This window comes from Falco cherrug, chromosome 5 (assembly GCF_023634085.1).
Source record: "Falco cherrug isolate bFalChe1 chromosome 5, bFalChe1.pri, whole genome shotgun sequence".
NCBI classification, from domain to species: Eukaryota; Metazoa; Chordata; class Aves; order Falconiformes; family Falconidae; genus Falco; species Falco cherrug.
The window spans coordinates 42544773-42565619 of record NC_073701.1 but is presented as its reverse complement, the minus strand read 5'-3'; the positions used below and the strand labels follow the sequence as shown (position 1 = coordinate 42565619).

General features: G+C 38.8%; 1 protein-coding gene across 2 annotated transcripts in view; it reads left to right on the top strand.

Annotated features, from left to right (window-relative positions):
- KITLG (KIT ligand) overlaps positions 1 to 10881 on the top strand; it is a 55110-nt gene extending 44229 nt beyond the window's left edge. For both annotated transcript variants that reach the window (XM_055712337.1, XM_055712336.1), the window contains 4 exons: positions 5466 to 5575; positions 6069 to 6145; positions 7620 to 7703; positions 9108 to 10881. In XM_055712337.1, the coding sequence (XP_055568312.1) occupies positions 5466 to 5575; positions 6069 to 6145; positions 7620 to 7659 (227 nt within the window). In that variant the 3' untranslated portion in view covers positions 7660 to 7703; positions 9108 to 10881. The remainder of the gene's footprint in view (positions 1 to 5465; positions 5576 to 6068; positions 6146 to 7619; positions 7704 to 9107) is intronic.
- The last annotated feature ends 9966 nt before the right edge of the window (positions 10882 to 20847 follow it).

Genomic DNA, 20847 nt, shown 5'->3' with positions numbered 1-20847 from the left:
GATTGCTTTCTAATTAGGATAAGGTCTTAAGTCATCATTCCCCAGAATCATCTGAGTAGAAGGTTGGAAAAAAATCCACCTTCAAGTCCTGCTGCCAGCCTGCCTCTCCAGAAAAGAAAAGTCTCACTGCCATAAATTCCTTGCCAAGAGGTCACAGAGCTGGCTGTAAATAGCCTGATGAGCCCAAGGCCAATTATGAGGCACCAGGAGGGGGCTAAAGAGTGCATACCTATCTGTCTCAGGTCTCAACATGTGATAATTTTTGCTGTCACTGCTAGAGGAAGAAAACTCAGCTGCAGCCTGAAGCAATGGGAATGGATCAAGGAGCCAAAAGAAAGGCAGATGGATTACAGAAGCAGTTCAGATGAAAGGAGTTTGACCCAGTACAGTAACAGGAGGGAGGCCAGGGAGCGCAGCGAAGTGTGGCACCTGTGTCTGTACTGTGGAGGGGAGTACAGAAGTGGGTTTATTAATCTTGTTTTATAACTGGAACTGATAATCACATAGGAAAAAAGCCTAATTAAAATAATGCAGTAAGTCAAAGAAATTGCTTGGCTGGCCATATGCTGTACAGGTGTGTTTTAACTGATTAGCGTTCAGTTAAGCAATTTACTGGAAAATTGGATATCAGTTAACAGCCTTACGTACAAATGACATGAGGACTGCCTGTCTGGTGCTAAGGACAGTTTGAACTGATAATCAGATTAAATCACATTAAGTTGGACATTGGATGCTGACTGGTTGCACTTTCGTTATTTGGAGGTTTCTTTGCAGGGAGAGACTTGTGGCATCTTTATTGGCATCTCTGTCTTACTAAAAACGGTCTTCAGTACTGATTTTAGTTTTGTCTTGGCTTAATTGCTGAGAAAGTTTTCTTTTTTGCTTAATCTCCACCTTTTTGCAAGAAACAACATGGAATAAACTTTATTACTTCCTGTGTGCAGACTCCCCAGCACAGGGGACCTTGACTGGTGGCTTCAGTACTGTTCTGAAAACAGCACCCCTAGATTCAAATAGCAAAAGGAAAACATTTGGAGAAGAAGGAAAATCTGAAAAAAGCTTCTTCAAACACAAACTACTGCAATTTTTTTTTTAAATGACCCTCTTTAATTTTACACAGTTTTAAATTGAGCTATTTAAAATTAATGGTTTCTAGACCTTTTAGAAGTATTCACTGTTTGCAGAAGAACCCCTCCAGATTAATAATACATTTTGAATCTATTAATAAAGTCTGTGCAGTCAGATGACTTGAACTGTGCTTAATTCTAAATTCAAATTAGGCAAACCTGAAGTACATCATCTGATAAAATAATTTGTTAAATAATTATCACAGAAATTGTGTATTAATATCAGTTAGCTAAATTACGTTTTTTTTCATGTTGTTGCTACAGCTGTTCAAAGAGTCATATTTCATGACTTCATTGTTATTACATGACAATAAAATTAAACTACTATAATAGAGTAGATCTACACCAAGGATCTTATCCCAACTAAATGTAAAAGAGAACAAGTATCTCATTCTAACTTTTCTTGAATGACAATAGTGTTGTTTTCATCCTTGTAACACTGAATATATATCTGTGGCATGTTCCCACTCCATCTTTTCCCCCATAAAATTCTCAAAACACTCCCACTCCTACCTCCAATTTATTTAGGCTGGTTTGTTTTCTTCTTTGTGTTGCATGACTGTAGTCCAATTTAAATTCCTATTAACTGTTTATGTCCCAGTCTTATTGATGTTTGTCTGGATCATTATACCATGCATAGTCTAGAGAATTCAGATGAGATGGTTCCTATGTAAATAACAAGTGTCAGGATAAGAAGTCTTGAGTCCTGATCTTTTCTTACAGTGGTTGCACCAAACAACATATAGTAGCCTTTTTTTTTTCACCATGAGATGAATCTCATGTTGCTCCAATTAAAGCTTGAACTTACTAGAACTTACTATCTGTTACTAACACTTCTCACTCCATTTAATGGCATAGTATCATTTATATTTTCACAGAAAGTTGAGTGTTACTTTATTGCATTTTTGCCTATAATTTCCTCACAATAATTTAGCTTTATTATTCAGTACTGAACAGCTCAAAGAATGTGTAAACAGAGATTTCTGTAACTGTTTTTAGAAAGAAGGTCTCCTTTTTTAATTAAGCAAAGAATGCCAAGGTTTAATTTAGTAATTGCACAACAATTTGAAAATGTTCACCCATGGCTTAATGCAGTTAGCGTTCCCTTCTGTGCCTTTGTTCCTTTTTCCAACTTCATAGTTAATGGAAAACCCTAATGAATAGGTGAGAGCTGCTCTGCATTTTTTTAGATAAGATCTTGTGGTAATTGTGTTGGAGCTGAGCAGAGGTAAACTGAAAATTCTTTTGAGACATATATGGAAAAAAAAATGGAGTCAGTGCTTTGAATCATAATTGGTTGCTAAACCTACACACATGGCTCAAGGTGGAGAGCAACTCAATAACTTCATTGTGTAGCTCTGTGGCTTTTAATGTAAATATATTGTGTTCACAGTTTAACATCCCAAAGTCCACGAAGACTATACATAAATCAACATCTGATGAGCTCATTTCCTTAGAGGATCTTCCACAAGGTGCAGAGTAGAGAGTTCTGAGAGGTGCTGGCCTGCTTCCACTCCTCTTTTGCACCTTACTGGATAGAGTCTATTTTAAGTGAATAATACACTAACTGCAAAACCAGCAGTTCCTCTGGCATTGCTCAAGGAGTTCAGAAAGTTCCTGACACACCTGGTTCCTCCTATTCCTTCTACTCTGCCTTTACAACTATTGGGAGTGAGAACCTTTCTGTGTACAGCTCTAATGTTTCTAACAGAAGAAAAGGTCCTATGGAAGGCATAAAAACCTATTGGCAGCCAGGTTGCTTTCATTATCTCCCTTTTCTTTGTTAGGACATAGGTGCCCAGGAGGTTGTCCAGACTGAAAATTCTCCAACCTGTTCTATTTTAGATGTTACTATAAATAAAAGGCACAGACTTTTCAAGATACTTTTTTTCTGGACTTGAAAGTGAAATTAAATAATCTGTTGTTTACTTTTTAAGGTACCTGTGGGCTACTTAACTTTCAAATTAATTCATACACTATCAAGTTATGAAAAAAGTCTGTTGTCATTTTTCACAAGTAGGCTAGGGGAAGTGTCACAATTTGACTATATTTAGGCTCTGTCCCTGGGTTGCGGGTCCCCACATAGAAAGCTAAATTATGCATTCCTTTCAGTTCTTCATAGATGCTGAAGAAAGCATCCACATTGGAGATACCTTCTCAGAAATCAGATTTTTCCACTTTTAGGTACCGTATTGTAAAGGGAACTCTTCTGTTGTCTAAGACTCCCTAAAGATCGTGAAAAATAACAATAAAAATGAGGGTGCTAGACTGTCACTGATCACCCTGCATATAGATCATGTCTCTAGAAGTTCATGTAAAAATCAGCATGCTTGCCATGACATGCCGCACAGCATTGCAGAGTAGGCAGAGGATTTTTGAGGTTTTACACTCCACTGTAACACGTTATCAAATAAATTATGCTCTATATGTGACCTGAAGACTTTTTTATTATTATTTTTATGTCACATTTCCATTTATTTTTGAAGTTTGCAGGGCAGAATCCAGAAAACATGATGATCCTCATAGGATGTACATAAATCAGTTGTATAACTCTGTGGTCTGTCACTGGGAAGAATGGCTAATGGTATTAGTCAAATCGATGTTGCACTTTTCCTGACTACAGCACAAGAGCAATGTAGGAATTTTCTTCTGAGAATATGCTGAGAACACAGATCAGATTAAGTAATAGCAATAATTTTTTTATTTAGATGTTCAGGCTGGCTGTACCCCACTTGAGTTTGTCCAGATTACATGAAAATAATTTCTGCAAGCAAGCCTCCTCTATGCCTAATCTGGGATGGAGAGTTGGAGAAAAAATATGCTCCTCCAGTGAATTTCTGCTCTTGGCTTTAATGTCTGAGGAGAGAGAGGCAGACTAATCAGTAGCCTCTCTTTTCAGCTGATGTTCACGTCTGTAGAACTTTGCTATCTTGCCTTTATCTGTAGACAAATTTCTTTCGTGGTAAGATAGCGTCAGTTCTGCATGACCAATGTTTCCTTTTAGTGTGCTGAGTCTACCAGCTCTAAGTAAAATTCAAGCCCCTGAAGTCAGAACCTAGAGTTTGTAAACAGTGTATGAGATGCAGAGATATATGTAGTGTATGAGTATATGTTACATAATTTTTGTTTTACTTTTTAGTTCTGTCTATTGTGACTCTAGAAAACAGCTGAATTTGTGTAAAAATGTCAAACCAGAAAACCTGAGTTGAAAATGAATTGCTAGTTAATTATGAGAATGCTTCTTTCTAAAGTGTTTTCTTAGGGGCTGTTTAGTAATATACTAAATACACATTACTTGACACAGTATATCATACTGTGTGTGCTTAGACATTTGCTGTTTGCATGAGATACACAAATTTCTGATGCTATCAGTCCATTTTCATTTCTGTATCTAATCATCTACACTTTTCCAGTGCTTACAGCTGGTTCTTTTCCTGGAATCTGACATACACCCACCATTTGAGTTGCAGACACCAAATCTTGAGATGAACCAAAACTGGGTGGATGGTGTCTAAACCAGCAGTCTCCTGTGGCTCACTTTGCATTTCAGAAGGTGGATCCCAGGGCGACTCTGTAGGACTTTTCACATCCTGGTTCTGATTAAATAACTGGATTAAATAACTAAAATTAAATGCATTTTAGTCACAGCATGTGTACAGCTTCCTGTGAGCGGAATGGAATTGTTTGTGTACATAAAAGACTAGGATCGGGGCTCTTCCGTATAAAATGTAAAAAGCTAGCAAGAAATAGTTGCAACATAATAACACACAGCTAGACTGCAAGGTACAAGGGTTTGATCTTACTGAAGTCAGTGCGACCTTTCCAGGCAATCATTAGAAGTGTGGTCAGGCTTATTTTGTTATAATCTCCCTCAAGAGGCCTCATAGCTAGTCGTCCGTTGATGGCAAGGCAAAGCGTCTATCTGCAGTCAGTGGGATGTCTCTCATGGAATTTAAGTGAATGCACAAAGTGACACATGTATTGTCTTCCAAAGAATTACTATGTTACAAAAGAAGACCTTCAAAAATTGATAAACGGAAAATTTTGAAGTGCAGGCAAGAAAAAAAATTCTGTAGAAATGTTGAAAAGAGAATTAGTGTTGGGGCTCTTCAACACAGCTATTTCAGAAATGGGAGGAGCTTCCCTGTAGTCAAAATTTTCCTGTGAGGTTTTGTATGAAGTGCACCTCATGTACACAGCACTTTGAAGTATCTTTTATGCTATCTACATTGCTGTTATGCAGGTAGTGCATAAAAGCGCTCTTGCTAGTAGTGTTGCCCTGAAGATAGTTTTCTGCTATAAATCTGTCTTAGCTAACAAGAACATCTGTAATTACAGAAGAGGCACTTGGCTTCATTAGCAGCTCCAGCCTGCAAGGGATCAGCATAGCACTGACATCATTGCTGTCTCTTCTTATTGGCTTTATTTTGGGAGCCGTATACTGGAAGGTAAGAATTACATTTGTTTACATAGGGATAGTACATTTTGTAGCTATGGGGAGGCAGGGAAAACAGAACCATTCTGCATTTGAAAGCGAGATGTCTCTTTTGATCTTCACTGAACTGTGGCATGCAAACGTAAATTTTATATTGTCACATGCTTGAATTCCACCACCAAAGTGCAAATTCTGTCTAATCAGCATGATAGCTGTCTAATTGGAAATTAAAAACATAGGATTGCCCCAATTTGCCAGTTCTCCTATTGTATCTTGAGAAGAGGATTATTTTGGTTTTGCCCCTTGTGCCCCTGCCTACAATACAAAGGCTTTGATAGTAAAATTATACCAGTAGTAAATGTATGTTGGAGGACAAGATTTGGCCTACATGTTGCAAGATGATTTTGATACTGAAAATCTGAAGCAAACTGAAATATACAACATATGTTTAGGGAGTTCTTAATGCAGGTTTTACAGTATTTATATGTAATGCATTTTCTTCCTAGAAAACACATCCCAAATCCAGACCAGAAAGTGATGAAACTACACAGTGTCATGACTGTCAAGAGGAAAATGAGATAAGGTATATTGTTTCACTTCATATTCTTATGTACAAGTGTATCTTTGAGAGCTACTTCCTGAAGGTTTCTCTCTAGCTCTGAGACAAACAGAAAAACTCAAACACAAGGTCATCCTGTAGATGTCAAATTTGTGCTTAAGGTGTGTCCTTTAAATAAGCTTCTAGTTTGAGTATAAAAATTTATATGGAGGAGATTTCTGTGTACAAAATGTGATTAAAGAGCCATTACCTTTGCTTTGTCTGTCCTTACTCCCACTATGAGAAAGGATTGCTGAGTCCTTTAGGGGAAGCAACAAAAAAAAGTTAATTTTGGTATTTGCTGTATGGTGTAAAGCTAGGCTGATATTATGTTAATAAATAGAAAACAGTGTCTTCCTGGCTGTGCTCCTAAATCCTTCTAAATATTTTCTACATTGATATTTTTTATGTTCTTTCACTTTTTTACATTCCCCAGGGTATGTGTATATAAGCATCTGTGTTTTCTGGGCCTTTTTTAATGTTCATAGAAAGTTAATGAGAACTCATTCAAATTCTAATAACTTCTTAAGGTAGTCCTGATATGATTCACCACTCACTGCATACTTAAACACTACTTTATCTGATTTTTACACAGAAAAAATTCTGGGTAACTCAGTCAATCAAATATACCTTAGAAATTGTTGAAGACATTCAAAGTTTCTTGGACATGACTTGGGCAAAGTCTGAAATTCAGAAAAGCACTTCAGCATATTTTAAGTCAGAATAATTCATGCTAAAGCATTTGAGAGTATTATTTAACCTTACATTTCAGGGTGTTTGGTCAAATTTTAACTGTGAGGGATTAAGGGAAAGATCTGATGCAGATGGCAGAAGGACACATCTTACTCTATAGGCTTCTCACACTGTGAAATGCCTGGTGCTGCCTGCTGTTGAAGGCAGAAATAGGTGACTCTGACCCATCAGTTTGGTCACAGGACCTGAAATTTTCTGTATTTAAACTTTCTAGAATAATACTTTCTTTAAAAGAAATTTTCTTGTACAGTACATAGAATGGAAGACACTGTATTCACCAAGTATAAGTTGCTACAAATAACTCATCCTGCACCTCATCCTCACAGGTATTAAATTAAAACTTGTGAAATGGAACATACATCTTCCTTTTAACTTCACAGGACATATAAAACATTGCCATATAGGAAGAAAAATAGGAAAGAGGGAAGAGGAAACAGTTAAATGCAGGAGATGGCCTTTAACAGGAAATTTAAACAGGTTACGTTCTCCATCAGACATCTTCTTAAATATATGGCGTAGGCTTTTTTTTGCCCTCCTCCCTGAGAAATTTGTAATTTTCTTCTTTAACTAGAAAGGCCTAATAGCAAACATAAAATCTAATACTTTGAGTTTCCCTTTATTGTAACTAACTGATAAACCCTTCCATTCTATTTCTTTGAAACACTAGCATTGTAGTAATAAAGACTTTTTTTTTTTTTTCCCCCAGTATGTTGCAGCAAAAAGAAAAGGAACATCTACAAGTGTAGCTGTTGCTTTTTCTCCCTCAACACTGTTACTGTTTCATGTATTGGTAAGTTGTTACAGTTGAGGGTCTTACCAGATGCTTAATAACTTTTGGCTGCTGAAATAAAAAGTGATTCAGGGTCCTTATGATGGAAAAAAAATAAAACTTCTCAGTGGGCTTAATTTGTACTTAAGGTCTTCAGTAGTTAATGTAATTAATCCTGTATCATTAATTTAAGCATTTGACTTTTAACCTGAATGTTACAAAATGAAATATGCCAGAATTTCAAAATGAAGGGCAGCTACTGCTTCTCCTTTTTGGCATGAGAGCTGATGCAGAGAAGTCTTCAGCTGTTGTCCTACAACTGCTTCAATGCAGAGTGACCTAAAAAACACAATCCTTAAACTAATGAGTGTAAGAGAACAGGCCAAGTAAAGCTGAGCTTCTATAAATTGTTGCTTACTCAGCACAGTCTGCAGTCTCTGTAGCCTTATCAGATACATCATTCTTGCTTTAGTATGTAAGAGTGAGCAGCAAAGGCAAGTGAGCTTTCTCGGTCCCAGCTGTCCTCTACAGAATGGTGCATGTCTCTGGCAAGGGAGTTCATACCACAGGAGTTGTGTTGTACTTAACTCACAGCATCTCTGGCAAGGGTCTGGAAGATTCAGGCATCACTGAATGCTTCATTTTATATCAAGGGTCCTCAAACTATGGCCCACGGGCTGGACACGACCCCCCAGGGTCCTCAGTCAGGCCCCCGGTATTTACAGAACCCCCCTGCCCCGCCCTGCCAGGGGTTGGGGGGGAAACCAAGCAGCCGCAGATGACTGCCTGCCACTGCATCCGCCCGCCGGCCCCCTGGTTAAAACGTTTGAGGACCCCTGTTTTATATCATGAGGGGAAAAAGCAGCATAAGAGTGTAACAGGCAATCTGGGTTTTGCAGTTCATCCTGTAGCAGTCACTCTCAGGTGTATTCCAGGCTGTCCATTGTGATCAAGTTAGCTACAGCTTGAGAGATTTCCAGTCTCCTTAACTGCTTTGTTCTGCTCAATGAGAAAGAAAATCATCACTGCACTGGACAAGTCATTTGATTTTTCCAAAGATATAAACTCAGTGTGATATTAGTATGTCCAGACGACTTCAATGGGAAGTTTCCTGCCAGAGATTGCCCAGATACCAAAATGCACAAACATAACAGTTCTGTAAAACCATGAGAGTTGTTTCATCACTACAGATTACATCAATGAACTTTTGCAGGCAAGTGTGTTCTTGGACAGGAAAGCACATCTTGTAAAAATATTTTTTTCTTTCAGAATAAAGGAATGTCTATGCAAGTGTTGTTGAACTTAACTATTGCCAGAAACATAAGGACAAATATCTATGTTTTATGTTTGTGAAAAGTTCTAGTGTTTAGTAATACAGAGAGGAAAACTAATCAGCAAAATTATAATTTATGTTTTTCTCTTCAGGCAGGTAACAGTTCCATGTTCGCTTCATAAATGAAGCACCTTTAAACACATTCGTATTCCTTCTGGAGTGACAGACTGAGTCTGCATCTGTTGTTGCTGCCCATGACTCCATAGACATGATACAGAAATGAGGACAATTTGTCACTGTGAAACCAACACTGAATTGAACAACAAGAAGAGTGTGTGCTTAGCAGGACTGTATCTTATGTGAATACCTACCTTGTGTGGCATTTGAGGAGTTTTAGTTGCGTTAGTACTTGCAGCTGACTCTGGCAAACAAAGTACATATCCTGAACAAAAAGCATCTTTCAAATGTCTCCATATGTAATCACTAAAAGTCATAAATACCTTTACATCCTTAATTTAAGTTCTGTGTCCTCTACCTTACCTTGGTGTCTTCAGATGGAGTTCTCTGAACTGACAGAAAATGCAGAAATGGATACAGCTAACATACTCTTCAATATTGTATATAAAACTTGAAAGCAAAGTCATGCCATGGACCCATGTTCTAGCCTTTTACTTATAAGGAGCTGTGTTTATACCTGGCAAAGGTCGTGTGTACAGCAACATGTGGTCTCTGTCACGTGCCAGGTGGCTGGATGCCCACCCTAGAAAGCCTCAAGAATTCATCAGCGTTGGTGGTCGCTGTTCAGGAGAAGCAAATACTGGGTGAAGACAAAGTAAACAGGAGGTGAATGTACCTCATGGAGCTTCAAAGCATAAAGAGTAACTGCTGGGTGTGTGAACACAGGTGAAATTTCCAGCCATGCCAAGGGAAGGGCGAGTAAAGAGTCTGAATTGCGTTCAAACATCAGAATAAGGACAGACCCACAAAATGCATTTTAAATGCTGAAGATTCATGCCATTGATAACTTGTCTTTAAATGTACAGCATAGAAAATCTGAAAGATCCTGAGAGTGTATTTAGCTTTTACTTACATCAGCTGTGATTAATGTTTGCATTGTGTTTTAAGTGATCACTAAACATTAATAATCTGGATCTCCACTCTTAAAGTTAATTCTCTCAAAAGAGAAAGGCTTTGTTTCCCACTTGTCTTCTGCTGTTATAGCATCCAGGAATCCTTACAGGACTGATGTGCAGACATGCATTTTCAAGTAAATCCTAAAAATACCATGGTAAAAATTACAAGTGTAGTTGTGCATGTTTTCATCTTGGCTCTTTCCAAATAATGGGTATGAATTATTAATCTGTATTAGGGTATTGTACTGCAGAAGGTAAAGGTGACTCACTTCAGATGACAAACTGTTGTCTGTCATCAAACTAACCAGATCAGCAAGAGTTTTCATTTAAGTAACTTGAAAACTTAAAAAAAGCCCCACCACCCTTTTAATATTTTACATAAAGTTGAAGTTCTCTTTAAATTATATAGTTACTTAATTTTTTTAGGAATTCTTGTGGAAATTTTAACCATCTGCTGAATTTGTTGAGAACCACTCATAAAAAGAATACGACATACATATAATATATACTTGTGTGTGTGTGCGTGCGTGTGTGTGTGTGTAGTAATGGTAAAACTGATTTTTCTTTCATACTCACCAAAAGAAAAAAACTCAGAACCTTACTGTGTTTGATGACAGAGCTTATATGTGCATGTAGCCACGCCACGTAGATTTTTTACCCTACTGAAATCAGTGTCAAAACTTCTCATGAATTCACTTATACAAGGATTTGATCACATGGAACTATTTTTATTTATACTGAGGCCTTTTTGCACTTCTTGGTTGTAAGAAAAGGGCCTTCAAGTCCTGCTCAGCTAGTTACATTTACATTAAGAGAGCTTTGGGGTTTGCATCATCTGAGGAACTTCTCTTAGACTAGATCAAAAGAAGCTTAGTGCAATAATTTAGCCTTCATTTTTTTTCAGAAAATCTTGAAGCACTCACCAGTTAATAAGAAATAATCAAGGTTGCTCATCACTTCCGAAATGCAAGTGCATTGCAAATTTTACCTCTGCGAAAATCAAGACAGCAGAATTTCCCATCTGCAGCTCAGTCTCATTTGATACTGCGTAGTTCTTTACTCACAAGGCCCTCAGACTTTGTGTTTTAGACTTGTTTAAGAGTAACCCTGGAAGAAATGTCAGCATGACCCAACTGATGGGAAATTTGTACCTTATTGGTAATGTGGAGAATAACTGGGTATTGGTTTTTGACAGCGGAAAAGTATCCACAGTAAATGGAAGCAATTATCCTTACACAGTCTACAAAAACCTTAATACTTCATATTGCTATACAATACATTCTCAAAGCAAGCTTATACATTTGAAGTTTTACAGTATTTTTCCTACATTCAATTAAGCAAAAATCTTTTATTTATTAATGGTTTTTCATAAGAATGTTCATTTTCCTTAACATGTTTTTTCCAGAAAATCAAGTAATGTTGGACATTGGTATGCCCCAAATTATACTTTGATATTTAAAATGCACAATGTTTTAGGCTCCTTAGTCTAGTGTTTGATACTATAGAAAATATCAGTCTTAAATTGAAAAATACATTAAACCCAGATAGACTGCTGCAAAATGTTCGCTTTCAAGAGTAACATTTTGAAATAGTAACTAAGTCACTTTCAAATAATGTCAGCTACTCCAATCTTTCCCATGGAGCAAGGCAAATTTAAGGCTACATGAGAACAGAAAGAAAAATCATGTATAAACCTTCCAGCTTCACATCACAAACATTGTTCTTTGAATATGCACCAAAGTAGTATGACACAGGGAGTAGCAGACCTGTTGTTGGAGCCCATGGTTTTCCTCTTCTCTGCACCCCCTTTAGAGAGATCTGAAAAAAACATCGGTTGCTCTCAATCATTTTGCAAAGCATAAGGACACTTCTAGACATCAGTGGATAGAGTGGATGGCATGGCACTTGGGAATGCGATCATGAAATAATTGAAGGTTTCTGTGCCTAATTTGTCTACTCACTGAGGAGGCTCTTACTTTGAACATAGCGAAAGTCTGATAGACTACTGACTTGTAATCTTTGAAGTCAATGGAAATAGAATAAGTTACTTTTCAGTGGGAGTAGAGATGGCAGAAAAAGTCCCTCAATTGCTTGTTTACCTGGTTGTAAGCTATTTAACTTCTCAAGAGTGATCAATTTCTCAGTCTTCTTTTTGGGTAGATGGAACCCAATGCATTAGATGCATTAACACAATTAGAAAATGAACACCCTTTCACTTAAAATGTAACTGGGGAAAAGTGAGTGTTGTATTTTTTATACAGAAGTTAACCAAATTTGGTTTTCAGATACCTGTGGTTTTGTGAGAAACTAATATTTTTAGGTTTCCTTTGGAGTAGTTGAACTTTGCATGCAATTAATAGTGGCCTTGTGAGAATAGAAAGCAGATAGTGATATACTGAGTAACTCAATGTGCTACTTTAGATGTTTGTTTACTTGAAGAAATTAATGGTACTTATTTCATCACAAGGTCATTTTATAAGTAAGCTTATGAAACGTGCTATACTATGGAGTATGTGTACAACCTGCACATTTTTTAGAATCTGATCTCCACCAGCTCTGTTTTCTCTGTTGCTCTCTCTTTGGAATATGCTGAAACTGTTCAGTACACACAATACAACTATTAAATTGAAAAGCTAACTATGTGCATAAAATGCAGGTATTTTGAGTTAGATTTACATTTAAGAACTATCCAACATTCTTCAATTCAGGAATCTGATTCAACTCTATTAAATGCAGATCTACAGTAATGGTGGCATGTTGCTATTATGTTATCAAATTGATGGAACGCAGAAACTTCAGACTCTTTAGTGATAGAGACACAGACGTTTGCTGGTTGTATCATGGGCAAATTCATTTATTTTAATGTAAATGTCAGCACAGTCTTGCATAGTTACATTCTGACTGAAGGTAATCAACAAAGTTTATAAAATGTGATGTGTATGTATATATGTGTCCTCTTAAAGATAGATGTTTTCCCAGATCCTTTTTTATACTAGTTCAAATTTGGAATTTACATTATATACATATACTTTATTGTTCTAAATAAAGATATTATGCACTGCCAAATAATTAGTATATTGTATTGTGTCAGTCCCATTTAAGACTTTTTTTAAGTCCTGCCATCTCCTGGAAGAATTTTCTGCTGGAATGTACGCTACTAGATGCAGACTTCTTCATAATACATTCTATTTCTTAATCATGCATTTTTGAAGTCTTGTGCCACCAAAGTACATGTCCTCATTATCAGCCTTCAGTGCTGATCCATAGTGTATATGTGATTTTGAAAATTATTCCAACCTTAGAACTAAAAGCTTCCTGTAGCTCCCTAATAAGTGCCTTTTTTTTTTTTTTTTTTTTTTTTTTTTTGGTGGTGCCTCACTTTAGGCAGTTTTCCACATCCCATTCTTGCTCTTAGGCACATATTGGGATTTTAATTTAATTTACCACTAAAAAGTCTGAATGTTGTTGATGCCCTTCTTTTGCAGTGAGTGGCATTTACCAACTCAAACATTTATTACAAATAACAGGGTTTTTTCAGCTGAGACCAGAGTTTATCCTGTAAGGATGGCATCCTTCCTTTCAGGTTTCAGCAACAGTTTATTGTGGCTTTTCAGTAAGAAGCAGGGGACAAGCCTGAGAGGAAAAAATGAACTGATCAGGGAGCTCTGACATCTCTCCACTGCTGAGAGAGAATGGAAGAACACCAGCTGAAGAGGAAGAGGTAAACCTGCTTTAACCTACCTCAGAGAGAGGTAAGGAGCCTTGGAAGAAAGAGAGGTGAAGCCACAGTAGGGAGATACCAGGGGGCTTACAAATCGGAGCAAGGTACAGTCAGGATGGGTGAGAAAGAGCAGAGAGCAGGGTTAATGGGCTGGGAGACAGGGGAACAGGACTCGGGGATGGCAGTATTTAGGGCATGGGCAAGAATGAGAGCTGTGACTCTTGGTCTGGACACAGCAAGAAATGCAGAGCTGATGGGCTTGAAGGCGGCTACGGAGCAGGTGAGCTCTGCGCTGATGATGCAGCAGAAGCCATGTCCTGCCAAGCAGCACCAATGGCTCAGGTGGGTTGGAGGTATGATGGGCGCTCAGTTCAGCTAGGGCTGGGTGAGCACCATGTAGCTGCAGAGGCTGGACATGAGCATGCATTGTGTGGAAAGCAGCACCAATGTAACAAAGAGGAGGCAGGATTGACCTGGAAGTTCAGGAAGGCAGAACTAACAGCAGGGTACCTGGAAATGAGATGTGAGAGTTCCTAGCTAACAAATCAACTCTCACTGAAGTCAAGAGCTGGTAATTGGTAATTTGGTTCCATGTCCAGGTGGAGGCTGGTGACAAGTGGTGCCCTCAGGGATCTGTATTGGGACCAGAACTTGTTTAATATCTTCATCAATGACAGCGGCATCAAGTGTACCCTTGGCAAGTTTTCAGATGACACCAAGCTGAGTGGTGAGGTGGCCACACTTGAGGGACAGAATGCCATCCAGAGGGACCTGGACAAACTTGAGAAGTGGGCACATGTGAACCTCAAGAGGTTCAACAAGGCCAAGTGAAAGGTCCTGTGCTCAGGTTGGGGCAACCCCCAATACCGATACTGGCTGAGGGATGAAGGGGTTGGGAGCAGCCATGTGGAGAAGAACCTGGGGGTACTGGTGGATGAAAAGCTGGACATGAACGGCAATGTGCGCTCACAGCCCAGAAAGCCAACTCTATCCTGGGCTGCATAAAAATCATGGCCAGCAGGTCAAAGGAGGTGATTTTACCCCTCTACTCCGCTCTGGTGAGATTCCACCTGGAGTATTGCATTCAGCTCTGGAACCCTCAGCACAGGAAAGACATGGACCTGTGGGAGCTGGTCCAGAGGAGGGCCACAAAAGTGATCACAGGGATGAAACATCTCTCCTATGAAGAAAGGCTGAGAGAGTTGGGGTTGTTCATCCTGGAGAAAAGAAGCCTCCAGGGGGGATCTCATTGCATCCTTTCAATAATTAAAAGGGGGTTATAAGAACGATGGGGACAGACTTTTTAATAGGGCCTGTTGCAATAGGTAATGGTTGAAACTAATAAGAGAGGGTAGGTTCAGACTAGATAGAAGGAAGAATTTTTTTACGTTGAGGGTGGTGAAACACTGGAACATGTTGCTCAGAGAGATGGTAGATGCCCCATCTCTGGAAACATTCAAGGTCAGGTTGGACAGGACTCTGAGCAACCTGATCTAGTGGAAGATGTCCCAGCTCATTGAAGGGGGTTAGACTAGATGACCTTTTAAGGTCCCTTCCAACCCAAACCTTTCTATGAATCTATGATTCTATGAATTGAAACATACATAGGTGGAGTAAAGGGTAAGACTGAAAGTTTGGGACAACAGATGTAACCCTTCAGCCAAAGAGACATCACCATAAATGTTTTTGGTAGCCTAACTTACAGGTTTTAGTGCCTTACGTAATGCTGACTAATTATTTCCCACCATCACCACCACTTAATCTCAAAGCTGGAGTCTTAAATGTGCTAAAGAGTCAAGAGAAGTACTTACGTTCGTTTTTCAATGTCTGTGTCTCCAAGACAATGACTATAAATGTCTCATTCAGTGGATGAAAACAAAGGCAATCTTTGTCCAAGGCATGGAGAGCATTAATAATGGCATTTTCCTACTTCTGTCATGCAGAAAAACAATGCTTATTATAATAAACTACTATTTCCTGATAGCAATACATTTGAACAATAAACGCTTCTGTGAAATGACAGTATTGTAGATCAGCTGGACATATGCCCACTCCACATACGTTCCAGATTACACTCCAGCGTAATTTTATTCCATGTTAACAAATGTGTGTTCCTAAACATATTTTTGCCCAAAATTTCTGAATGGTTATACATAAATTGTTTTTAGTTTTAAAACTAAAACAGGATGGGTTGTTTCAGGATTTCACCCTACATTAACAACTTATAGAACCGCTTCCTTACTACTCTTCATGTAGCCCTTAATGATAAATTTTCTTCCAAAGTTCAAATGTTTCTAAAATAGATTAAGTTTCTCAGTAACTACACTGTAGCATGTGCTAACACAGTCAAGTTTTTTTTGTTATATGCCTAAATGGAATTATTATGTGCTGGTGTATAGCAGAAAATAATGCTAAATTAAAGCAGACTGCCAAAATTGTGAAGAGTCAGGGAATGGAAGTTTAGCCCTCTTTTTCCTCCACCATATCCTGAGGAAAGTTTTTTCAACATGTAACAGGAAAAATCCCAAATGCAATTATAGTTCCCCTGAATCGTGGCCTTTTCTGCAAGATCCCACGATAAGGAAGCAGGATCTAAAAATATAGATTAGACTTTTTCCAGACAGGCACGAACCTTGGGCTTCTGGCCAGTCACAAAATACAGGGACAATTTTCATTCTTTTTTGGCTAATAAGATACTTTCTTGAGCTCATGGAAAAATATTCGACTGAGATCACAAAAGCCTCTTTGTTTGTCACTAGTTCTGCCATGCAGGGTAATAACATGATAGTAAAATTGGCCCAATTAGAGTAAAGAAGCTGCAGAGAAGAATGTATAGCTATTGTCAGTTTAAGTGACTACCCCAAGTGACAAAATGTCATCTTAGAAATTTCACCTTGTCATCTCCCACATTGTGAATGATGATTATTAGGACCCCACAGGTTATTTAATCTGTCATGTTCTTAAAGTTAAATATTTTAGACCTTCCTTTTTCTCAGCAATGCTGTCATCACTAACAAAACACAGAACAGCCTTCACCTTTAGAAATGACAAAAATGGGGATGTGTCTCAAAACCAGTTAATAGCATCAGTGAATGCAAAGACATAGCATCTAAATCTTTTGAATCGCATCCCTGAAAATAATGCAATGAGCTTTTTGGGGCAACTACCCCTTTGCCAGAAGCTGAGAAGGAAGTATCCCATCTACATGGTGGTATCACTTGGCAGTTTGTTATTAAGTCCTGCTTCATACTTTTCCAGTTCTCTTGATTTTGTTTAAAATGTTTTAACCTTTTGATCAAACAAAGAGTTGTGCACACGAATGATGCTGTTACATGCTATAATTAGATGCTCAACTACATTTCAAAGAGAATCACTGACACACAGCGAAGTTTTAAGCAGGCATACTAATGTACCTGTAATGTAGTGTGTGCATGTGTGTGGTGTGGAGGGTGCTGGTGGGGATGAAGGAGGAGGGCAGTGCTTGGATTTAGCAAACTTTACAGGTAACTACCACTGCTTCAGTCATACACCCTGAAGGAATGGTTGCGCGTTACAGAATCACTTCACAAATTCAGCCTTTGGCAAGAGTGAGCCACAGGAGTGCCAAGTCCCATGTGCTGATCAAAAGGCTCACTGGGCACCCCACTCTGCACTGTACTCCCCAGCCATCGGCAGCACAGCACCATCAGCCTTCCTGCTCCGTGGCTGCACACGCCAAACCGCATGCACCCACCATGTCCCTGGGGGCAACTATAATGAATCCTTCTGTATTTCTACATAGGCCACCAAGGTTATTTCACTGAGAGTCAAAATCTGGCTCCAGGTTTCATGACTCGAACAGGTCTTCTGCATTCCAACCTGGATGATAACTGGAAACTCCTCAAAGCTCCATGTTTCCTCTCTTGCATACACACGCCTTTGTATTCTGTCACTGTTCAGTCCCTCCTACAGCCCCTACCCCAACTCCCAGTGCTCTCCTGCTGAGTCATACACCGCAATTAAAGCCTCATGTATCCCAGTTGCACTTAGCAGCCCTGACATTAGCAGGTTTTATGTAGACAGTAAACATTTGTGTTAGTATTCAGGAAGAAAACACTCAAATTGTTTAACAAAAGATTGGACTTCTGAAATTTTCCCAGATGGCCAAATCTCAAAAGTTGCTATATTTGTAACTCAGATGAAGGGTGAAGTCACCAGGACCACCAGACATGCACATGGTACAGCTGTAACTGGGGTGCTGCTAGTCTGACTGTGAAGTGTACTGCACTGCTGTATGCGTACAGGCTGCAAGCACAGAAAGTCCCCAAGATTTTTTCCTCAGAGGAAAAATAAAAAAAAGGCTATGCTGCATAAATATGTTAACCTTGTTTTCCCCTAAAAATATCTGCCTATTAGATTTAAGATAGCAACAGCTGGTCAAGTTAATCAGATGCTTGTTTGTGCAATCGGTTCTCATAGGGTTCCTGTTGATAAAACTGCCTGAACAGACTGACTGAAGTCCAGCCTCTCCTTCTGATGAATCTCTTGTTTCTCAGACCCATTATAGCCTGAGCTCATTTTGCTGCCTTTCATCTTGCTGTATCCCCACCGCCTCCTGCGACCCTTGCCTCTCCAACTGCAAGTCGACTCAAGCCCCATGCTCTTCCCACCTCTGACTCTGTCCGCTACCAAACCTTGCTGTGCTGACCAAGGCTGAGGAGCAGTGCATGTTTCCTGACCCAACACAGGCAGCGCACCCAGCCCAGCACCATCTGTACCTTCTTACGTCTGTACCTTCTTACGGCTGTCCAGTAGCCAGGTTTGCATGCTGTGACCAGTCAGACTCCAAAAGAGGTGCATATGGCCCTTGGGGGGGCAAACAGTGCCCATTACCTCTTCACCCTGCACCAGCAGTGCTGCTCCACAGGCTGTGGGCAGCCACGCCGTGCCTGTCTTTAGCTTCCCTCTGCCCTGGTCCCAGGAGCACTGCACCATATTTTACATAGCAACTCAGATTCAAAGGGAGAGAGGAGTGTGGCCATGCTCCCAGCCTGGTGAGCAGGTGGTTGGGAAGCCCTTTATTTCGTTTACCCTCCTTCCCAAACAAACTCTTTAATGATTGAGATACTGGGTAATAGAAGGAATATCCATCATTGTCATCATGTGCAGTGACAGGGAGGTGGGTGTCTGATCCCTTATATTAAAAAAAAAAAAAAAAAAAGAAAAGGAAAAAAAAGCAACATTGCTGAAGAAAATTAAAGATAAGCAACAATGCAGGGAGTCAGTATAACTGAAGACAGCCTGAGATAGTTGTCAAATTTCTTGATGGTTTTGTAAATATCATGACAGTGACTTAAAAATAAACTGCAAAATTTGACTTTTCTACATTTCTGAGATTAGAAAAATGTGATAACTCTGAGAAACTGTACAGCATCAAAAAAGATAAATACCCTTCACAAAAATGGTAATGTTTTAAGTTCTACTAAATCCGCCTAGCTCTGTATATACTGACAGTGAGCAACCCAAAAAATTAAGAAAGCAACGTCAAAAAAATAAGTCATGTTGCACAGTAGCTCTACACTGAAAAGATCAGGTTTTAGAGGTTTGGAGGTAATTTATTTTTTAGAATTTTTTTTTCCAGGTCCTAGAACTCTATAACGTCTTTGGAAGGCCAGAATAACCATAAAAGAACAGGAGAACATAGCAATTCATTAATTCATGTTTACCACTTAATTATATGAAACTCTTGCATATAAACCAAAGAATTTCACACAGGGATTACTGAATTTAATCTGCTGATTTATATGGACTTTGTACATTGCAAAAATCCATTTACTCTGAAGGGAGAGAGATATGAAAGCAAATTTACTATGCAGAAAATTGTCATTATGTTAAAAGTAATTTTATTTCCACTTCAGATTTTTCTGTGTGGTTTCATAAAGCAATAGCAGTGCTTTAATAAAGGAAAAGTTCAACTGCAGGGGACAGTGGCAGCCATCATATGATTCTGGCAATTAAATAAAGCATTTGAAGTATGAGAACACGACACCTACTTGATAAGACATTATTCTTCTTGGATATCTAAAAATCTGTTCAAGGAGGAAGCAGCAAAACAAGAAAACACAAGGCTTTTTCTTTGAAGAATATAAGATACCTTTCAGTTCACAGCCATTTTTATGACCTTAAATACTTCTCTGCCCTATTGGTAAGGTATGAAACTCGCTTTAGAGTCACTGGATATGATTGAAATGAATGGTTTCATTTCTGAACATGACTGATTCTTCATTAATTGTTTACAGTCTCATTACAAATTTCTTTCTGTTTCAACAAGTTTTAGTTGTTAGCACATCTGGAAATCAACCAAAACTACAACTCTAGAAAAAAATTATCTGCAGAGAAGTCTCTAGAGGTTGTGTGTTATGATTTTCCACCATTCATCACAGCTCCTCTGCCTGAGGTTAATGCTTTCAAAGCAAAGCTAGCAGAACAGCTCAGGTAAGCATTTCTTGCCCATTTTGTTACAACATCAACCAGGCCAACTTGAAACACTTCAAAAAACAATGTTATTTAAAAAATGAAGTTGAGATAGGTGATACAGCACTGCAAGGGTTGAGGTCTTCTTTCATCATATATTCTGCCAGCTCTGGAGGGAGAGACAACACCCAGCAAAGGACTGCTAACGGACACCTGCAAATGTGAAAAATCACACCATAGCCAGTGGCAATCATCTGACTGCAGTCTGCTACTAAACATAAGCAAACAAACATGCCAACAGAGTGAGCTGGCAAATCATCTATCCAGAGAACAAACACGTTGACTGAGCATAGCAACACAGAAGCTGATACTTGGTGGTACCATATGAGCTTCAGAAACATCAAAGCACAAACTCCAGTTTTGAAGTTATTCCCTAGAAACTTACATTTACAATAATCAGGAAGATGAAACCCTCCCTTCTTGCCTTATTTCCAGTTATATGAGGCACATATTCATTCCAGGCAGTGTTTCTCAACAACTGCCAGGACCTCAGAGCACTAGTGGGGCAAAAATAACCAAATCCAC